This window comes from Haliotis rufescens, unplaced genomic scaffold (genome assembly GCF_023055435.1).
Source record: "Haliotis rufescens isolate VD_foot unplaced genomic scaffold, xgHalRufe1.0.p SCAF_7, whole genome shotgun sequence".
NCBI lineage: Eukaryota > Metazoa > Mollusca > Gastropoda > Lepetellida > Haliotidae > Haliotis > Haliotis rufescens.
In genome coordinates this window covers 31,213,462-31,232,517 of record NW_025964361.1, presented here as the reverse complement: position 1 = coordinate 31,232,517, position 19,056 = coordinate 31,213,462, and the positions used below count along the sequence as shown (strand labels likewise).

Genomic DNA, 19,056 nt, shown 5'->3' with positions numbered 1-19,056 from the left:
TATTAATAATCAGTTGTGTGGATAGGAAGTAGGTTATGGTTATTCCAAATCTGCGATGTGCGTGTAATGTTATATATGAAGCACCGCCCTACCTGTCTGTCGTGTTGATTCGAGTGTAGTAGTTGAGAATGCCTCTGTAGATGTTGTAGGTGTGGCTGAAGTGGCTTCATCCTCTGTAGATGGTTCGGTTGAAATAGTACTGGTTGACTCGCTTGTCTTAGCTCTCGCTGTGCTGGAGGCCGGCGCTGGTATGAACAGGACAGTCGAACGATGTATAACGAAAGCATGCAACCTCAATGTATGTTATTTATTGCAGCGTTATAAGGACAACTGGGAAGGGACCAGATGACACTGTGTTGACGCTCATGTCGGATGTTTTACGTAAGATACAAAATCTGAACTGATTCGAGAAAGTATTTTTTATTACGTATGAAGAATTATCATAAAACATGTATTTAGATTTTAAAATATCCTTCAGAATACAAGCACAAGCACGTCCTCACTGCACGTTAAGTTATCAGCCGGCCTTCATAGCAGGAGTCCTATGTATAAGCAAGATCACATGGAACAAATGAACATGCACAGTATGCAATCATAACTGATGGTGGCCAAGAATGAAACAAACATGAATTCGTTATTCGATTGTGATGTATTTGACACGGCTATCATAGTTGTGTTTTGGACGTTAAGTATCTACTCTTTTTTATCGGTAGGTATCTACTCTCGTGTATCGGTAGGTACGTACTCACCTGTATCAGTATCTACCCCCTTGTATCAGTAGATATCTACTTCCGCCTATCAGCAGCTATCTACCCCCGTGAATCAGTAAGTATCTACCCCCTTGTATCAGTGAGTGAGTGAGTGAGTGAGTATGGTTTTACGCCGCTTTTAGCAATATTCCAGCAATATCACGGCGGGGGACACCAGAAATGGGCTTCACACATTGTACCCATGTTGGGAATCGAACCCGGGTCTTCGGCGTGACGAGCGAACGCTTTAACCACTAGGCTACCCGACCGCCCCTTTGTATCAGTAGATATCTACTCCCTTGCATCAGTAGGTATCTACTCCCGTGTATCAGTAAGTATCTACTCTCCTGTATCAGTAGGTCTCTTCTCCCGTGTATCAGTAAGTTTCTACTCTCCTGTATCAGTAGGTCTCTTCTCCCGTGTATCAGTAAGTTTCTACTCTCCTGTATCAGTAGGTATCTTCTCCCGTGTATCAGTAGGTACCTACTCTCGTGTATCACTATCTACTCTTTTTTTATCAGTAGGTATCTACTCTCGTGTATCGGTAGGTACGTACTCACCTGTATCAGTATCTACCCCCTTGTATCAGTAGATATCTACTTCCGCCTATCAGCAGCTATCTACCCCCGTGAATCAGTAAGTATCTACCCCCTTGTATCAGTAGATATCTACGCCCTTGCATCAGTAGGTATCTACTCCCGTGTATCAGTAAGTATCTACTCTCCTGTATCAGTAGGTCTCTTCTCCCGTGTATCAGTAAGTTTCTACTCTCCTGTATCAGTAGGTCTCTTCTCCCGTGTATCAGTAAGTTTCTACTCTCCTGTATCAGTAGGTATCTTCTCCCGTGTATCAGTAGGTACCTACTCTCGTGTATCAGTAAGTATCTACTCCCATGTATCATTTGGTATCTACTCTATCAATATCCTTCAATATTTTATCAAGAACTCCTTCTGTGGACAAATAGGCTATCTCACTGACATGACCTTAATCGCCTTTTGTAGTTATATAAAAAAAGTCACATTTTCTCCCTCTCCAATTTCCAGGGGAATTGTTCTGAAGGACGTTTAACCATCAGATGCTAAAACGTATTAATAAACAGTTGTGTGGATCTGAAGTAGGTTATGGTTATTACGAATCTGCGATGTGCGTGTAATGTTATATATGAAGCACCGCCCTACCTGTCTGCCGTGTTGATTCGAGTGTAGTAGTTGAGAATGCCTCTGTAGATGTTGTAGGTGTGGCCGAAGTGGCTTCATCCTCTGTAGATGGTTTGGTTGAAATAGTACTGGTTGACTCGCTTGTTTTAGCTCTCGCTGTGCTGGAGGCCGGCGCTGGTATGAACAGGACAGTCGAACGATGTAAAACGAAAGCATGCAGCCTCAATGTATGTAATTAATTGCAGCGTTATAAGGAAAACTGGGAAGAGACCAGATGACACTGTGTTGACGCTCATGTCGGATGTTTTACGTTAGATACAAAATCTGAACTGATTCTAGAAGGTATTTTTTATTACGTATGAAGCATTATCGTAAAACATGTACAGTAAACTACAGTTATAACGAACTCAAAGGGACTACTAATTTTAGTTCGTTATAACCGTTATTCGTTATAAGCATATGTACAGCATAACTACAGAAGATAGTCGGATCTTAAAGGTTAGTTCGTTATATCCGTTAGTTCGTTATAAGCGTGTTCGTTATAACCGTAGTTTACTGTATTTAGATTTTAAAATATCCTTCAGAATACAAGCACAAGCACGTCCTCACTGCACGTTAAGTTATCAGCCGGCCTTCATAGCAGGAGTCCTATGTATAAGCAAGGTCACATGGAACAAATGAACATGCACAGTATGCAATCATAACTGATGGTGGCCAAGAATGAAACAAACATGAATTCGTAATTCGGTTGTGATGTATTTGACACGGCTATCATAGTTGTGTTTTGGACGTTAAGTATCTACTCTTTTTATCAGTAGGTATCTACTCTCGTGTATCGGTAGGTACGTACTTACCTGTATCAGTATCTACCCCCTTGTATCAGTAGATATCTACTCCCGCTTATTAGCAGCTATCTACCCCCGTGAATCAGTAAGTATCTACCCCCTTGTATCAGTAGATATCTACTCCCTTGCATCAGTAAGCATCTACTCCCGTGTATTAGTAAGTATCTACTCGCCTGTATCAGTAGGTATCTTCTCCCGTGTATCAGTAGGTACCTACTCTCGTGTATCAGTAAGTATCTACTCCCGTGTATCATTTGGTATCTGCTCTATCAATATCCTTCAATATTTTATCAGGAACTCCTTCTGTGGACAAATACATGGCCTTCCCATTGACATGATCTTGGTCGGCGTGTTTAGTTATATATCAGAACTCATGTTTTCTCCCGCTCCGATCTCAAGGGGATTTGTTCTGAAAAATGTTTGACACATCAGATGCTAAAATGTATTAATAATCAGTTGTGTGGATAGGAAGTAGGTTATGGTTATTCCAAATCTGCGATGTGCGTGTAATGTTATCTATGAAGCACCGCCCTACCTGTCTGTCGTGTTGATTCGAGTGTAGTAGTTGAGAATGCCTCTGTAGATGTTGTAGGTGTGGCTGAAGTGGCTTCATCCTCTGTAGATGGTTCGGTTGAAATAGTACTGGTTGACTCGCTTGTTTTAGCTCTCGCTGTGCTGGAGGCCGGCGCTGGTATGAACAGGACAGTCGAACGATGTATAACGAAAGCATGCAACCTCAATGTATGTTATTTATTGCAGCGTTATAAGGACAACTGGGAAGGGACCAGATGACACTGTGTTGACGCTCATGTCGGATGTTTTACGTAAGATACAAAATCTGAACTGATTCGAGAAGGTATTTTTTATTACGTATGAAGCATTATCATAAAACATGTATTTAGATTTTAAAATATCCTTCAGAATACAAGCACAAGCACGTCCTCACTGCACGTTAAGTTATCAGCCGGCCTTCATAGCAGGAGTCCTATGTATAAGCAAGGTCACATGGAACAAATGAACATGCACAGTATGCAATCATAACTGATGGTGGCCAAGAATGAAACAAACATGAATTCGTTATTCGATTGTGATGTATTTGACACGGCTATCATAGTTGTGTTTTGGACGTTAAGTATCTACTCTTTTTTATCGGTAGGTATCTACTCTCGTGTATCGGCAGGTACGTACTCACCTGTATCAGTACCTCCCCCCTTGTATCAGTAGATATCTACTTCCGCCTATCAGCAGCTATCTACCCCCGTGAATCAGTAAGTATCTACCCCCTTGTATCAGTGAGTGAGTGAGTGAGTGAGTGAGTGAGTATGGTTTTACGCCGCTTTTAGCAATATTCCAGCAATATCACGGCGGGGGACACCAGAAATGGGCTTCACACATTGTACCCATGTTGGGAATCGAACCCGGGTCTTCGGCGTGACGAGCGAACGCTTTAACCACTAGGCTACCCGACCGCCCCTTTGTATCAGTAGATATCTACTCCCTTGCATCAGTAGGTATCTACTCCCGTGTATCAGTAAGTATCTACTCTCCTGTATCAGTAGGTCTCTTCTCCCGTGTATCAGTAAGTTTCTACTCTCCTGTATCAGTAGGTCTCTTCTCCCGTGTATCAGTAAGTTTCTACTCTCCTGTATCATTTGGTATCTTCTCCCGTGTATCAGGAGGTACCTACTCTCGTGTATCACTATCTACTCTTTTTATATCAGTAGGTATCTACTCTCGTGTATCGGTAGGTACGTACTCACCTGTATCAGTATCTACCCCCTTGTATCAGTAGATATCTACTTCCGCCTATCAGCAGCTATCTACCCCCGTGAATCAGTAAGTATCTACCACCTTGTATCAGTAGATATCTACTCCCTTGCATCAGTAGGTATCTACTCCCGTGTATCAGTAAGTATCTACTCTCCTGTATCAGTAGGTCTCTTCTCCCGTGTATCAGTAAGTTTCTACTCTCCTGTATCAGTAGGTCTCTTCTCCCGTGTATCAGTAAGTTTCTACTCTCCTGTATCAGTAGGTATCTTCTCCCGTGTATCAGTAGGTACCTACTCTCGTGTATCAGTAAGTATCTACTCCCATGTATCATTTGGTATCTACTCTATCAATATCCTTCAATATTTTATCAAGAACTCCTTCTGTGGACAAATAGGCTATCTCACTGACATGACCTTAATCGCCTTTTGTAGTTATATAAAAAAGTCACATTTTCTCCCTCTCCAATTTCCAGGGGAATTGTTCTGAAGGACGTTTAACCATCAGATGCTAAAACGTATTAATAAACAGTTGTGTGGATCTGAAGTAGGTTATGGTTATTACGAATCTGCGATGTGCGTGTAATGTTATATATGAAGCACCGTCCTACCTGTCTGTCGTGTTGATTCGAGTGTAGTAGTTGAGAATGCCTCTGTAGATGTTGTAGGTGTGGCCGAAGTGGCTTCATCCTCTGTAGATGGTTTGGTTGAAATAGTACTGGTTGACTCGCTTGTTTTAGCTCTCGCTGTGCTGGAGGCCGGCGCTGGTATGAACAGGACAGTCAAACGATGTAAAACGAAAGCATGCAGCCTCAATGTATGTAATTAATTGCAGCGTTATAAGGACAACTGGGAAGAGAACAGATGACACTGTGTTGACGCTCATGTCGGATGTTTTACGTTAGATACAAAATCTGAACTGATTCGAGAAGGTATTTTTTATTACGTATGAAGCATTATCGTAAAACATGTACAGTAAACTACGGTTATAACGAACTCAAAGGGACTACTAATTTTAGTTCGTTATAACCGTTATTCGTTATAAGCATATGTACAGCATAACTACAGAACATAGTCGGAACTAAAAGGTTAGTTCGTTATATCCGTTAGTTCGTTATAAGCGTGTTCGTTATAACCGTAGTTTACTGTATTTAGATTTTAAAATATCCTTCAGAATACAAGCACAAGCACGTCCTCACTGCACGTTAAGTTATCAGCCGGCCTTCATAGCAGGAGACCTATGTATAAGCAAGGTCACATGGAACAAATGAACATGCACAGTATGCAATCATAACTGATGGTGGCCAAGAATGAAACAAACATGAATTCGTTATTCGATTGTGATGTATTTGACATGGCTATCATAGTTGTGTTTTGGACGTTAAGTATCTACTCTTTTTTATCAGTAGGTATCTACTCCCATATATCACTAAGTATCTACTCTTTTTTATATCAGTAGGTATCTACTCCCGTGTATGACTAAGTATCTACTCTTTTTTATATCAGTAGGTATCTACTCTCGTGTATCGGTAGGTACGTACTCACCTGTATCAGTACCTCCCCCCTTGTATCAGTAGATATCTACTTCCGCCTATCAGCAGCTATCTACCCCCGTGAATCAGTAAGTATCTACCCCCTTGTATCAGTAGATATCTACTCCCTTGCATCAGTAGGTATCTACTCCCGTGTATCAGTAAGTATCTACTCTCCTGTATCAGTAGGTCTCTTCTCCCGTGTATCAGTAAGTTTCTACTCTCCTGTATCAGTAGGTATCTTCTCCCGTGTATCAGTAGGTACCTACTCTCGTGTATCAGTAAGTATCTACTCCCGTGTATCATTTGGTATCTGCTCTATCAATATCCTTCAATATTTTATCAGGAACTCCTTCTGTGGACAAAAAGGCTTTCTCACTGACATGACCTCGATCGCCTTTTGTAGTTATATATCAAAACTCACATTTTCTCCCGCTCCAATTTCCAGGGGAATTGTTCTGAAGGACGTTTAACCATCAGATGCTAAAACGTATTAATAATCAGTTGTGTGGATCTGAAGTAGGTTATGGTTATTACGAATCTGCGATGTGCGTGTAATGTTATCTATGAAGCGCCGTCCTACCTGTCTGTCGTGTTAATTTGAGTGTCGTAGCTGAGGTTGCCTCTGTAGATTGTGCGGTTGAAGTAGTCCTGATGGACTCACTTGCAGCAGCTGTCGCTGTGCTGTAGTCGGTTGATGTGTCCCTGACGGAGTTGGTTGTTGTACCTGCCACTGAGGCCGGCGCTGGTATGAACAGGACAGTCAAACGATGTAAAACGAAAGCATGCAGCCTCAATGTATGTAATTAATTGCAGCGTTATAAGGACAACTGGGAAGAGACCAGATGATACTGTGTTCACGCTCATGTCGGATGTTTTACGTAAGATACAAAATCTGAACTGATTCGAGAAGGTATTTTTTATTACGTATGAAGCATTATCATAAAACATGTACAGTAAACTACGGTTATAACGAACTCAAAGGGACTACTAATTTTAGTTCGTTATAACCGTAATTCGTTATAAGCATATATACAGCATAACTAAGCATATAGTCGGGACTAAAAAGTTAGTTCGTTATATCCGTTAGTTCGTTATAAGCGTGTTCGTTATAACCGTAGTTTACTGTATTTAGATTTTAAAATATCCTTCAGAATACAAGCACAAGCACGTCCTCACTGCACGTTAAGTTATCAGCCGGCCTTCATAGCAGGAGACCTATGTATAAGCAAGGTCACATGGAACAAATGAACATGCACAGTGTGCAATCATAACTGATGGTGGCCAAGAATGAAACAAACATGAATTCGTTATTCGATTGTAATGGATTTGACACGGCTATCATAGTTGTGTTTTGGACGTTAAGTATCTACTCTTTTTTATCAGTAGGTATCTACTCCCATATATCACTAAGTATCTACTCTTTTTATATCAGTAGGTATCTACTCCCGTGTATGACTAAGTATCTACTCTTTTTATATCAGTAGGTATCTACTCCCGTGTATCATTAAGTATCTACTCTTTTTATATCAGTAGGTATCTACTCCCGTGTATCGGTAGGTACGTACTCACCTGTATCAGTATCTATCCCCTTGTATCAGTAGATATCTACTCCCGCTTATTAGCAGCTTTCTACCCCCGTGAATCAGTAAGTATCTACCCCCTTGTATCAGTAGATATCTACTCCCTCGCATCAGTAAGTATCTACTCCCGTGTATCAGTAAGTATCTACTCTCCTGTATCAGTAGGTCTCTTCTCCCGTGTATCAGTAGGTACCTACTCTCCTGTATCAGTAGGTATCTTCTCCCGTGTATCAGTAGGTACCTACTCTCGTGTATCAGTAAGTATCTACTCCCGTGTATCATTTGGTATCTGCTCTATCAATATCCTTCAATATTTTATCAGGAACTCCTTCTGTGGACAAATAGGCTATCTCACTGACATGACCTTGATCGCCTTTTGTAGTTATATATCAAAACTCACATTTTCTCCCTCTCCAATTTCCAGGGGAATTGTTCTGAAGGACGTTTAACCATCAGATGCTAAAACGTATTAATAATCAGTTGTGTGGATCTGAAGTAGGTTATGGTTATTACGAATCCGCGATGTGTGTGTAATGTTATCTATGAAGCACCGTCCTACCTGTCTGCCGTGTTGTTTCGAATGTCGTAGCTGAGGTGGATGCAGCCTCTGTAGGTTGTGCGGTTGAAGTAGTCCTGATGGACTCACTTGCAGCAGCTGTCGCTGTGCTGTAGTCGGTTGATGTGTCCCTGACGGAGTTGGTTGTTGTACCTGCCACTGAGCCCGGCGCTGGTATGAACAGGATAGTCAAACGATGTAAAACGAAAACATGCAGCTTCAATGTATGTAATTGATTGTAGCGTTATGTGAACAACTGGGAGAAAGCCAGATGATACTGTGTTGACGCTCATGTCGGATGTTTTACGTAAGATACAAAATCTGAACTGATTCGAGAGGGCATTTTTTATTACGTATGAAGCATTATCATAAAACATGTATTAAGATTTTAAAATATCCAGATGATACTGGGTTGATGTTCATGTATTTTCTATTACGTATGAAGCATTGTCATAAAACATAGCAGGAGTTCTATGTATAGTTAGTGAATGAGTATGGTTTTACGCCGCTTTTAGCAATATTCCAGTAATATCCCGGCGGGGACACCAGAAATGGGCTTCACACATTGTACCCATGTCGGCAATCGAACCCGGGTCTTCGGCGTGACGAGCGAACGCTTTATAATTAACCACTAGGCTACCCGACCGCCCCGTCCTATGTATAAGCAAGGTCAGATGGAACAAATAAACATGCACATTTACATTGCAAAGTTGTCGCGGATGTTTCACAGATTGTGTAAAAATGTCCATGATGATGATGATGATGATGATGCATATGATGATGATGATGACAGCCTGACACACATTGACAAAGAACATTGAGGCGACTTTGTTCTATCATTGTATACACCCATGTACCAATATATCCGAACCCCCGAAGTTAAATTAGTTCCACGGAGAATTTGAACATGTTACAGTATGTCACGATAAAAGCTGTATGGTAAAGTTATAAAGTGTGTTTCAAAATGTAATAATCTTTGGCTATCGCTGACGAAGTATGATTGAGATGTAACTAAGGTTAGCCCCAGTCGCCTGTGACGCCACAATTCGCTCTGCATAGTTGCGCCCTTTAGGCGTACCGGCAACCTATTATTGTAGGTATCGAATCTCAAGTTCTCTCTGGTAATGCTTCTATGTTTGTCGGCAAAGTGATAAACGTCTGAGAACTGCATCACTTAGGGTTTTCCTCCCACAACAGGCTGAGACGCTACGATGTGACTGAAATAATGTTAAAGGCAGCGTTGAAACTCTCACTTATATAATCCACACTATGGTTAAATAGATATCATAAAGAGTAAAATGTTATGTCAGAGAAAGGAAAGTAGTTTGAAAATGTCAATTGAATCAATGTCTATCTCAACAGTAAGCTATATTTTAGCCATTTGACGCATTTGTCCTGCTAAGACATCGAAACACGCTGACACATTGTCTTCAAACTGCAGTTGTGGACATATGCTGGAGAAATTTGAAAGTTATAAAACATGTTTATTTTATCACATTGGCTTGTAAGGGAATGTATTTCAGGTCGATTATGACTAAACGTTAATATTTTGAAAATATTTTTGTAGCGAAAGATTGTTGACGAAACAACAATTATCTTACGGTTGAGATTATATCAGATGGTAAAACAATAGGACTAAAGAAGCCGATGCTGGCGCGTGTCAGTTGGCACTTTGTATGATGAGACTGACCTTTAACCCAAAATTTGAAACAACCCTAAATAGTCGTCATGACGGGAGACTCCCGTGTGAGTGGCCCAACCCCCTTCGCTTGAAACTGATGGTATCAGATCTTACATTATCGTTTCTTTGCATTAAGTGAGTATTGTCGCTACAAATCATATATAACGCCGGCCTGTAAATAGTCGAGCGTGGCCAGACAGACTAGTGCCCGAGTACACGATAATTGCCAAATTTAAAACACTTTGTATCCGCATTTGCAGACATTGAAAAAGTATTTTTTTCCTCTTCAAGAAAAGTAGGATATACTAAAAAATAATTAAAATTTTCAAAATCGCAAGACATATTAATAGTTTCTAGAAATAGTTGTATGATATTAATAATGAACGAAATGGGAAAACATCACAACCGGCAATGAAGTAGGCAACGATCTTGAAGAAGATTTTAAATTTGACGTTTTGGGATCGTAGTGTGTAATGCCGACACGATTTGTCAAACATTCATTCAAAAGACGACGCAAAATGCGTATGAGTCTGCCAGTGGCGATTTGAGGGAGTCTGTCCCACTCCTCTTGCAGCGCCTGGCCTGGGGGAAGCCTGGGATCAATGCTGGCCATGACATACTACATACTATATGCGTGTTTTGCTGCTGCAAGCGAACATTGGCGATTCGTGCACGGCAAGCAAGGGCGTTGTCCTGAAAGACAAAAACGTCGACCCACACACCTTGCGAACGGGACAAAAAAGGGTGCCAGAATGTTGTCCCGATAGTACTGTTCAGCGACCATTCCTTACAATTTATGGAGTGGGGTTCGGTTAGTCATAGTGATGCTACCCCACATCTTAACCGATCCACCGCTAAATCTGTCATGATGTCTCAGGTTGACATTGGCTTGACGTTCGTTTCGACCTCGTCAGACACGACCGCGCCTATCAAGGAAGTGGAACTTGAATTGGGACTCATCTGAAAATATGTGTCATTACTAGCGACGATTAATCCAACGCTGTGTTCACCATTGACGACAATTGGCAATTTATCGATTTGTACGGGACGACAAAACATGCTGCCGTCGAGCATGAAAACGAACTGCATGTAGAAGATTTCTAATCATCTGACCCGTAACTCGCACTCCAGTCGCCTGATGAAAGTTTGATTCACCGTTTGAACCCGATTTCGTAGAGCATGGTTTCCGATAAATCGATTCTGTACTCTTGTCGTTGACCTGGGATGTCCTGAAAGGGGCCTACCGTCAACATTTTGGTTTTGTCAATACCTGTTTCATAGTCTGCTTATCACATACTGTGAAACATTGTCTGGTAAATCACAACTATATGCTAAGCAGAATCAATGATATTGACAGAAATGATGGTCTACAGAGATTGATCGACCTTCCTTGAAAGTGTCAAAATCTGCAATGACACCCGACGGCGTGAGTGGCGCTACTGCATGAGGCACGTGCAAACTATAGGATGTGTTTGGTGTTACGTTTTACTGACATAAACGTTCTTGCATAGGATGTTATCTTTGTTCTGATACTTGGTATTAACATTAAATTTTATATTTAATGATTCAATACTTTTTTAGAGTATAATTCACAATTCGCCCAAAAACCAATAATTATGTCAGTTGTATTTACATGTATGGCATATGGATGGACGCAATTATAACATTTTGGGAGTAAATGGGACGTAACATGACTGTTAACAGCACAGTGACATAAGAGTGAGTAACTCTTGTTTCACGCCTCCTTTGACAGGGCCTTCAATCATTTATCAACACCTTGTGTGACCTCCGTGTGACCTCCGTGTGACCTCCGTGTGACTGAATCACAACCGGGGGCACGGGTGGCCCAGTCGTCTAAGGCGCCGCGATTCGCTGTGCGAAGGGAGTTGCGTCCCTTGGGCACGCCAGAAACCTATGATTGTGGGTTGGAATCATGGTTCGCCCCAATTATGTTTCTAGGTTTGTCAGCACCATACCCGTGCTCTTGGGTTTCACCGAAGTGGTAAACGTCTGAGACCTGCATCACTTCGGGCTTTCCTCCCACATTAAGCTGACACGCCGTGATATAACTGGAATACTGTTAAAAGCGGCGTTAAACCCAACTCACTCACTCACTGAATCACAACCGTGAGGCGGTTCTCATCCCTCGTGCACATGAAATCTGTGTAAAACTGTCAGACATCTTTGATGGTTGAATATCGAAGAGAGATATAAGAAACAAACTACCATGACAAATATACATGTAAAATACCAAAATAAATATTTTAACATTTCAGTGCTGGGGGAATAAAACATATTTTCCATACGTGGTTGTTTATCAGTTGGACTTTAGCCTTTAGCATATTCGGTTCGTTCCAGGCACGATGATAAACACATATAAGTAGTCTGAATCAATATTTATTCAAGTCTTGTCAACTGCCTTCAGTGACTGCTGACCTCAAGTTTACATACCACATGTTCTCAGCAGAGTCAACGACCTTGCTATTGTGAGCATAGCTAGCGAGATAGGCATGAAGCAGCTTAAATGGTCGAATTTCCAGTGCAGTCATGCTTTTCTCATCTTTTATGCCCCCTTTGAGATATCGAACCATGAACCCAGCATACAGTTTGAGTGAGTGAGTGAGTGAGTGAGTGAGTACTTTAGGTATTATTAAGATACTGGTGGACAGTATCATTTCTTTACAATTGGGCGACACGTTCATTCCTACATCTCTCGGTGGTAGCTATTTGTGTGCAGATGGTTACGTGTATAGTTTGGATAGAATATTATTTTAAGGTCCCGGTTAAGGAATATATTTTCATGTATTGTACAGTTGACTTAAAAATCAGAAAGTCGACAGATTGGAACTAACCATTCACGGATATGAACACTGGGACAAACAATAGAGCTCGTGTTGGTATGACTGTACTTACCCCCTTCACCTTGTACGAAAACCATGCAAGCTGTTAATAAAATACTCGGTTAGGGCCCCGTAAAACAGTAAGGAAACTTGTGTCATGCATTGTATAGATGAACTCGAACTCGAGACGGAGCTCGCAGCACGTGCATAGTGGTCTTCATTTGATACTTCAAGCATGCAAGGGTTGACTCGCTCGGTACAAAAATAGACTTCAAAAGATTCTGGTTTATGTTTCAAATATTTTCCGGGGGGCACGGGTGGCCCAGTCGTCTAAGGCGCCGCGATTCGCTGTGCAGAGTTGCGTCCCTTGGGCACGCCAGAAACCTATGGATGTGGGTTTGAATCCCGGTTCGCCTCGATAATGTTTCTAGGTTTGTCAGCACCATACCCGTGCTCACCATGCTCGTGGGTTTCACCGATGTGGTAAACGTCTGAGAAAGTTGGGATGTGTCTTAAGTTGGAGAACATACTTCTAATGTCGGCTCGTAAATAAGATTCGCCCTTGAGGGACTCGGCGATACTTATTCACGAACCAACAGTTTCTCCTATGGTCTCATTAACACTGACACATGTTTAATAAGAATATGTTCTTTACTCAATACATCAGAATGAAATTAATCATGTCTGTCAATGATGAGAAATTCGGAAATTATATCATGTCACCAGCGTTGGTCATGTCACCATGCTCCTTTTATAAAATATGTGTTTATTTGCTGTACTGTGGGAGTAACGCTCCGTGTGGCGGGTTAAAAAGGATTCAGTCAACCACAATTACGTCAGTGGGAACTAATTCCATGACATAATCTAAGGTCACCTCTATTGTAACCTTATCCTAAACCATCTTCCCGAGGCAAGAGAGTCATCTTCCCGAGGCAAGATAGTTAACTGACTTTAAAAGTCCAGTTTCCACCCTTGCCGAACTAGGCTGGAATTACTGGGCTCGATCGTAGCGCCACCAGTGGCTATTACCAGCTATGTCCCGTCTAAACATCTCCTATGGACCAATCAGATTCCACCTCTCGTATCACTTGCGTTTGCTTCACACAAAATGGTTGCGCCCAGACAGGACGATCTGATCGATAATCAAGATCTATATTGTGATAAAACGGGTCTTTCATCGCGAAATGCATCAAATCACGCGAGTACCTTGATTAAAAACATAAAAAAGATTTGGTAAATATCGGCTGACAACGAGTTGGTGGTACATATCATTTGCAAATCCTGCAATCGACCGAAATCTGCACGACGGTTTACGAACCGGATTTCGATTTCGGTGCGCGATTTTGATTGGACTATGCATAGACTCGTTAGTCCAGTCAAAATGTAACTCCATAATACCAGACTAGTTCGGCAAGGGTGGAAACTGTACTTATATAGTCTTGCCTCGGGAAGATGTCCTCAACGCACTTGTGTACTTCTGGCAGGATACGACATGCTGCTCCGTTTCGCGAAGCGCTTGTGTCATCAATATCACTTGGTGATTAGGGAGGAGCATTTAAATTTGTCACAATCTTAGTATCATTTTGTATAGAACCATGTTTCGCTTCAGGTGATAGGGAGATTATACCTCTGCCAGTTTTGATTAATTGTTAACAAATAACAATAATAGGTAGACACTGGTATGTTCGTTCTTGACCTTGGATGACCTAACAACGCATACGCGAAGTCCGTGGTATACTTTCCTGTTTTTTTACCAAGGTAAACGTTAATATATTCTGCAACATTTGGTCATATACTTTCAACACACTTTGTTTAACACACAAATTTAATACACGTTGTATCCGCGCTTGCAGACAATGCAAACATCCGGTATAATTCACAATAATTATTCTAAAAAACAGTATTTGTGTTATGTATGTTTCTCCATGTGTTTGGGCATAAATATCACATTTAATCTCAAGCAAGTGAACACATATTGGTATCCGATATAAGTTCATTCAGTTGATTACGTTGACCTCCAGTTCACATACCGCATGTTATATCATGAAAAGGACCTTTCTGTTGTGATCATAGCTAGCGAAATAAAAATGAAGTGTTTTGAAATAGTATTGCAAGTGCATTCATGTTTTTTCTATTCACTGACAGTATCTACTCTTAAAAGATATCGTACAATGAATACAACATTCAGTTTGAGTGTGTCACCATCGACAACACATTGCGTTACCTTGAAATGAGAAGTACATCACGAACAGGTGATAACTTGGTGACCGAGTCTAGTGTGTGATAATGCACACGTACTTGGGTTAATCGTGGAATATAGACAGCCATCATCATGAAGAGGTTAGTGAGGTGAACGTGAATCTAGATCATGAACAGGTGACCGAGTCTAGTGTGTGATAATGCACACGTACTTGGGTTAATGTGGAATATAGACAGCCATCATCATGAAGCGGTTAGTGAGGTGAACGTGAATCTAGATCATGAACAGGTGACCGAGTCGAGTGTGTGGTGTGATAATGCACACGTACTTGGGTTAATGTCGAATATAGACAGCCATCATCATGAAGAAGTTAGTGAGGTGAACGTGAATCTAGATCATGAACAGGTGACCGAGTCTAGTGTGTGGTGTGATAATGCACACGTACTTGGGTTAATGTGGAATATAGACAGCCATCATCATGAAGAGGTTAGTGAGGTGAACGTGAATCTAGATCATGAACAGGTGACCGAGTCTAGTGTGTGATAATGCACACGTACTTGTGTTAATGTGGAATATAGACAGCCATCATCATGAAGAAGTTAGTGAGGTGAGCGTGAATCTAGATCATGAACAGGTGACCGAGTCTAGTGTGTGATAATGCACACGTACTTGTGTTAATGTGGAATATAGACAGCCATCATCATGAAGAAGTTAGTGAGGTGAACGTGAATCTAGATCATGAACAGGTGACCGAGTCTAGTGTGTGATAATGCACACGTACTTGGGTTAATGTGGAATATAGACAGCCATCATCATGAAGAAGTTAGTGAGGTGAACGTGAATCTAGATCATGAACAGGTGACCGAGTCTAGTGTGTGATAATGCACACGTACTTGTGTTAATGTGGAATATAGACAGCCATCATCATGAAGAAGTTAGTGAGGTGAACGTGAATCTAGATCATGAACAGGTGACCGAGTCTAGTGTGTGATAATGCACACGTACTTGTGTTAATGTGGAATATAGACAGCCATCATCATGAAGAAGTTAGTGAGGTGAACGTGAATCTAGATCATGAACAGCATCATGAACAGGTGACCGAGACTAGTGTGTGACGGTTTGTCATATCATTTAATGTATTGGCTTCATGTGGTTGTTCAATGCTAAATTATGAGAGAATCCATGTCACATCACATTGGCTGAGTGAGTTGGTTCAATGTTAAAGGATAAGAAGAAACATATCCTATCACTCCATGCGTGCGCTTTATGTGGTTCAGAGTTAAAATATGTAAGGAAACATCTCCTGACACTATTGCTCGTATAACACACAACTATACTAAATTTCTTACCGGCTGTTAAGTTGAGACTCAGCAATATCAAGAACAAATTGCGTCGTCCAGCCATGTCCTCTGTCCTGTGCTGGTGCAATCAATATACTAACATGGGATAGTATGTTGTGTGCGGGTCCCACACGGTAGCAAACGTGTGAAAACAAGCACTGCCCCAGGTACTAATCGGATAGATAACAAACGTCGTTGATCAAAGTTTCTATTTTTTTCTGGGCTTGATAGGAATGTGTTCTCTTGCATTAGATCGGAAATTATACAGACTGCGTAGTATCCGGCTTTAAAAAGGTTATAGATGTGCATAAAGTGGTACATGAATTATACAGTTGTACAAGATTTTAAACAGGGAAGAGAGGTTTTGAAAGTGGTACAGGGCTTACACAGTGGTGGGAGGCCTTAAACATGATATAGAGGTGTATAAAGTGACACAGGAATTAAACAGCGTTTCTAGGCTTTAAGCACGCATATAAAAGTGTATAAAGTGATACAGGAGTTATACAGTGGTTTATAGAATGGTACAGGGATTACACAGCAGTGGTACAAGGCTTTAAACATGATTTAGATGTGCATCAAGTGATGTAGGGATTATACAGTGGTACAAGGCTTTAAACAGGGTATAGAGGTTTATAGAATGGTACAGGGATTTACACAGCAGTGGTACAAGGCTTTAAACATGATTTAGATGTGCATAAAGTGATGTAGGGATTATACAGTGGTACAAGGCTTTAAGCAGGGTATATAGGTTTATGGAATGGTATAATGATTATACAGTGGTACAAGGCTTTAAGCACGGTATGGAGGTTTATGGAATGGCATAGAGATTATACAGAAGTACAAGGCTTTAAACGGGGTATAGAGGCATATAATGGGATACAGGGATTACACAGCAGTGGTACAAGGCTTTAAACATGATTTAGATGATTGTGCATAAAGTGATGTAGGGATTATACAGCGGTGCAAGGCTTTAAGCAGGGTATAGAGGTTCATGGAATGGTATAGAGATTATACAGTGGTACAATTAAACGGGGTATAGAGGTTTATAGAATGGTACAGGGATTACACAGCAGTGGTACAAGGCTTTAACATGATTTAGATGTGCATCAAGTGATGTAGGGATTATACAGTGGTACAAGGCTTTAAGCAGGGTATAGAGGTTTATTGAATGGTATAGAGATTATACAGTGGTACAAGGCTTTAAGCAGGGTATATAGGTTTATTGAATGGTATAGAGATTATACAGTGGTACAAGGCTTTAAGCAGGGTATAGTGGTTTATGGAATGGCATAGAGATTATACAGAGGTACAAGGCTTTAAACATGATTTAAACATGTATGAAGGTGTATAAAGTGGTACAGGTTATACGGTGCAGTAAGGCTTGAAAAGGGGTATAGATGTTTATAGAATGGTACAAGGATCATACAGAAGTACAAGGCTTTAAACAGGTATAGAGGCATAAACAGTGATACAGGGATTATACAGGTTCTACTACACCAAATCAGTACCAGTTTGGAGAGTGCGGTTTTCGTAGCCTTCAGTGCAGATCGAGAGATATCTGCAGGCTGTGATTGGAGGATATTCTGTAAGATTTTTATGTCTTTCAAATGTAGATCCATCCAGTTAGTAAAACTGACCATGTTTTTCTATATTTAGTACTGTATTTTTCAACATGATGACTCATGCTGAATGTGACCACAGCTATTTTCAAGTAGGTGATCACATTTGGTGCGAAACTGGGGGTGTTGTGTTTAGCTTCCGGTACTCGGAAAAGGAGCTGACTAAGCTAGTCATTTTTTATTTTTTTATTGCTGCTCTAAGGCCAAACTGTGCACACACGTACAGGTAATAGCTGTTGAATGCTTAGTTATTTAAAAAAATATATATAACGCTACTATAGAAGTCTATGGGAAAACATTTGGTTGTGTGTAACCTGTACAGCAGTGGTACAAGACTTTAAACAGGTATAGAGGCATATACAGTGATACAGGGATTATACAGCAGTGGTACAAGACTTTAAACAGGTATGAAGGTGTTTAAAGTGGCATTCGAGCTCTACCTTTGCCTGTGGGAGAGGAATCTGTACCAGATTATGTGTTATATTACAGAGCAGAATATCCGACATGTTTTTTATAACTTTGTTTTATTCACGTGACATGGATACAAGTCCACGCGGTCAGGGGCTAAAATTCCTAACAGAATAAACAATATTTTATGTGTGCAGATCGGTTAATAACTTGTCAAGGTTGTATGTATAATTATAAACATTCGGTTTTAACACTAACTACGTAAAATCTGTCAACATATCCACGCCGTTATACTCTGATTTAAGATCTAAAATATATTCCTTAATACAGGCTACGATTTGAAAATGGTATCAGTGTAATACCAGTGGCTAGAATATCATGGTGCAACCAGGTTTCTGTTAAACATACAACATCATAACAATCTTATTCAGCACTGATTAAATCTACTTTAAAATCTACTAAGACTGCGTACGTTTATATGTATAATCTTTATAAGCAAAGTAACCTCAAATATAGAGAAATGTGTATCATCTTCCCGAAATGATTAACATGTAGAATAGATTCAAAAACACCTGTATTGAACAACATCAACCGGCATCGTCAAAGCAAAGTGTACATGTAATTGTCACAATGGGGCTGGCGGTGAATATTAATGACGAACATCTTGTTAAAAAGAATCACCGAATCTGATTTGCATAACTGATGACCACAACATATTGCTAAATATCAAAATAGTAAAAATGATACAGTATAACGTCATACTGAAGAGAAAACAAGAAC

The 19,056-nt window shown here is 40.7% G+C and overlaps 1 protein-coding gene across 10 annotated transcripts in view; it reads right to left on the bottom strand.

Annotated features, from left to right (window-relative positions):
- LOC124148156 (mucin-5AC-like) overlaps positions 1–16,413 on the bottom strand; it is a 33,347-nt gene extending 16,934 nt beyond the window's left edge. For 9 of the 10 annotated variants that reach the window (XM_048387417.1, XM_048387419.1, XM_048387416.1 and 6 more), the window contains exons 1-7: positions 16,259–16,413; positions 8,192–8,359; positions 6,633–6,794; positions 5,129–5,281; positions 3,287–3,439; positions 1,928–2,080; positions 93–245 (exon numbers count right to left, since the gene is read on the bottom strand). In XM_048387417.1, coding sequence (XP_048243374.1) covers positions 93–245; positions 1,928–2,080; positions 3,287–3,439; positions 5,129–5,281; positions 6,633–6,794; positions 8,192–8,359; positions 16,259–16,313 — 997 coding nt within the window. In that variant the 5' untranslated portion in view covers positions 16,314–16,413. The remainder of the gene's footprint in view (positions 1–92; positions 246–1,927; positions 2,081–3,286; positions 3,440–5,128; positions 5,282–6,632; positions 6,795–8,191; positions 8,360–16,258) is intronic. The other variant, XM_048387423.1, reaches the window with a different exon arrangement.
- Positions 16,414–19,056: the final 2,643 nt, after the last annotated feature.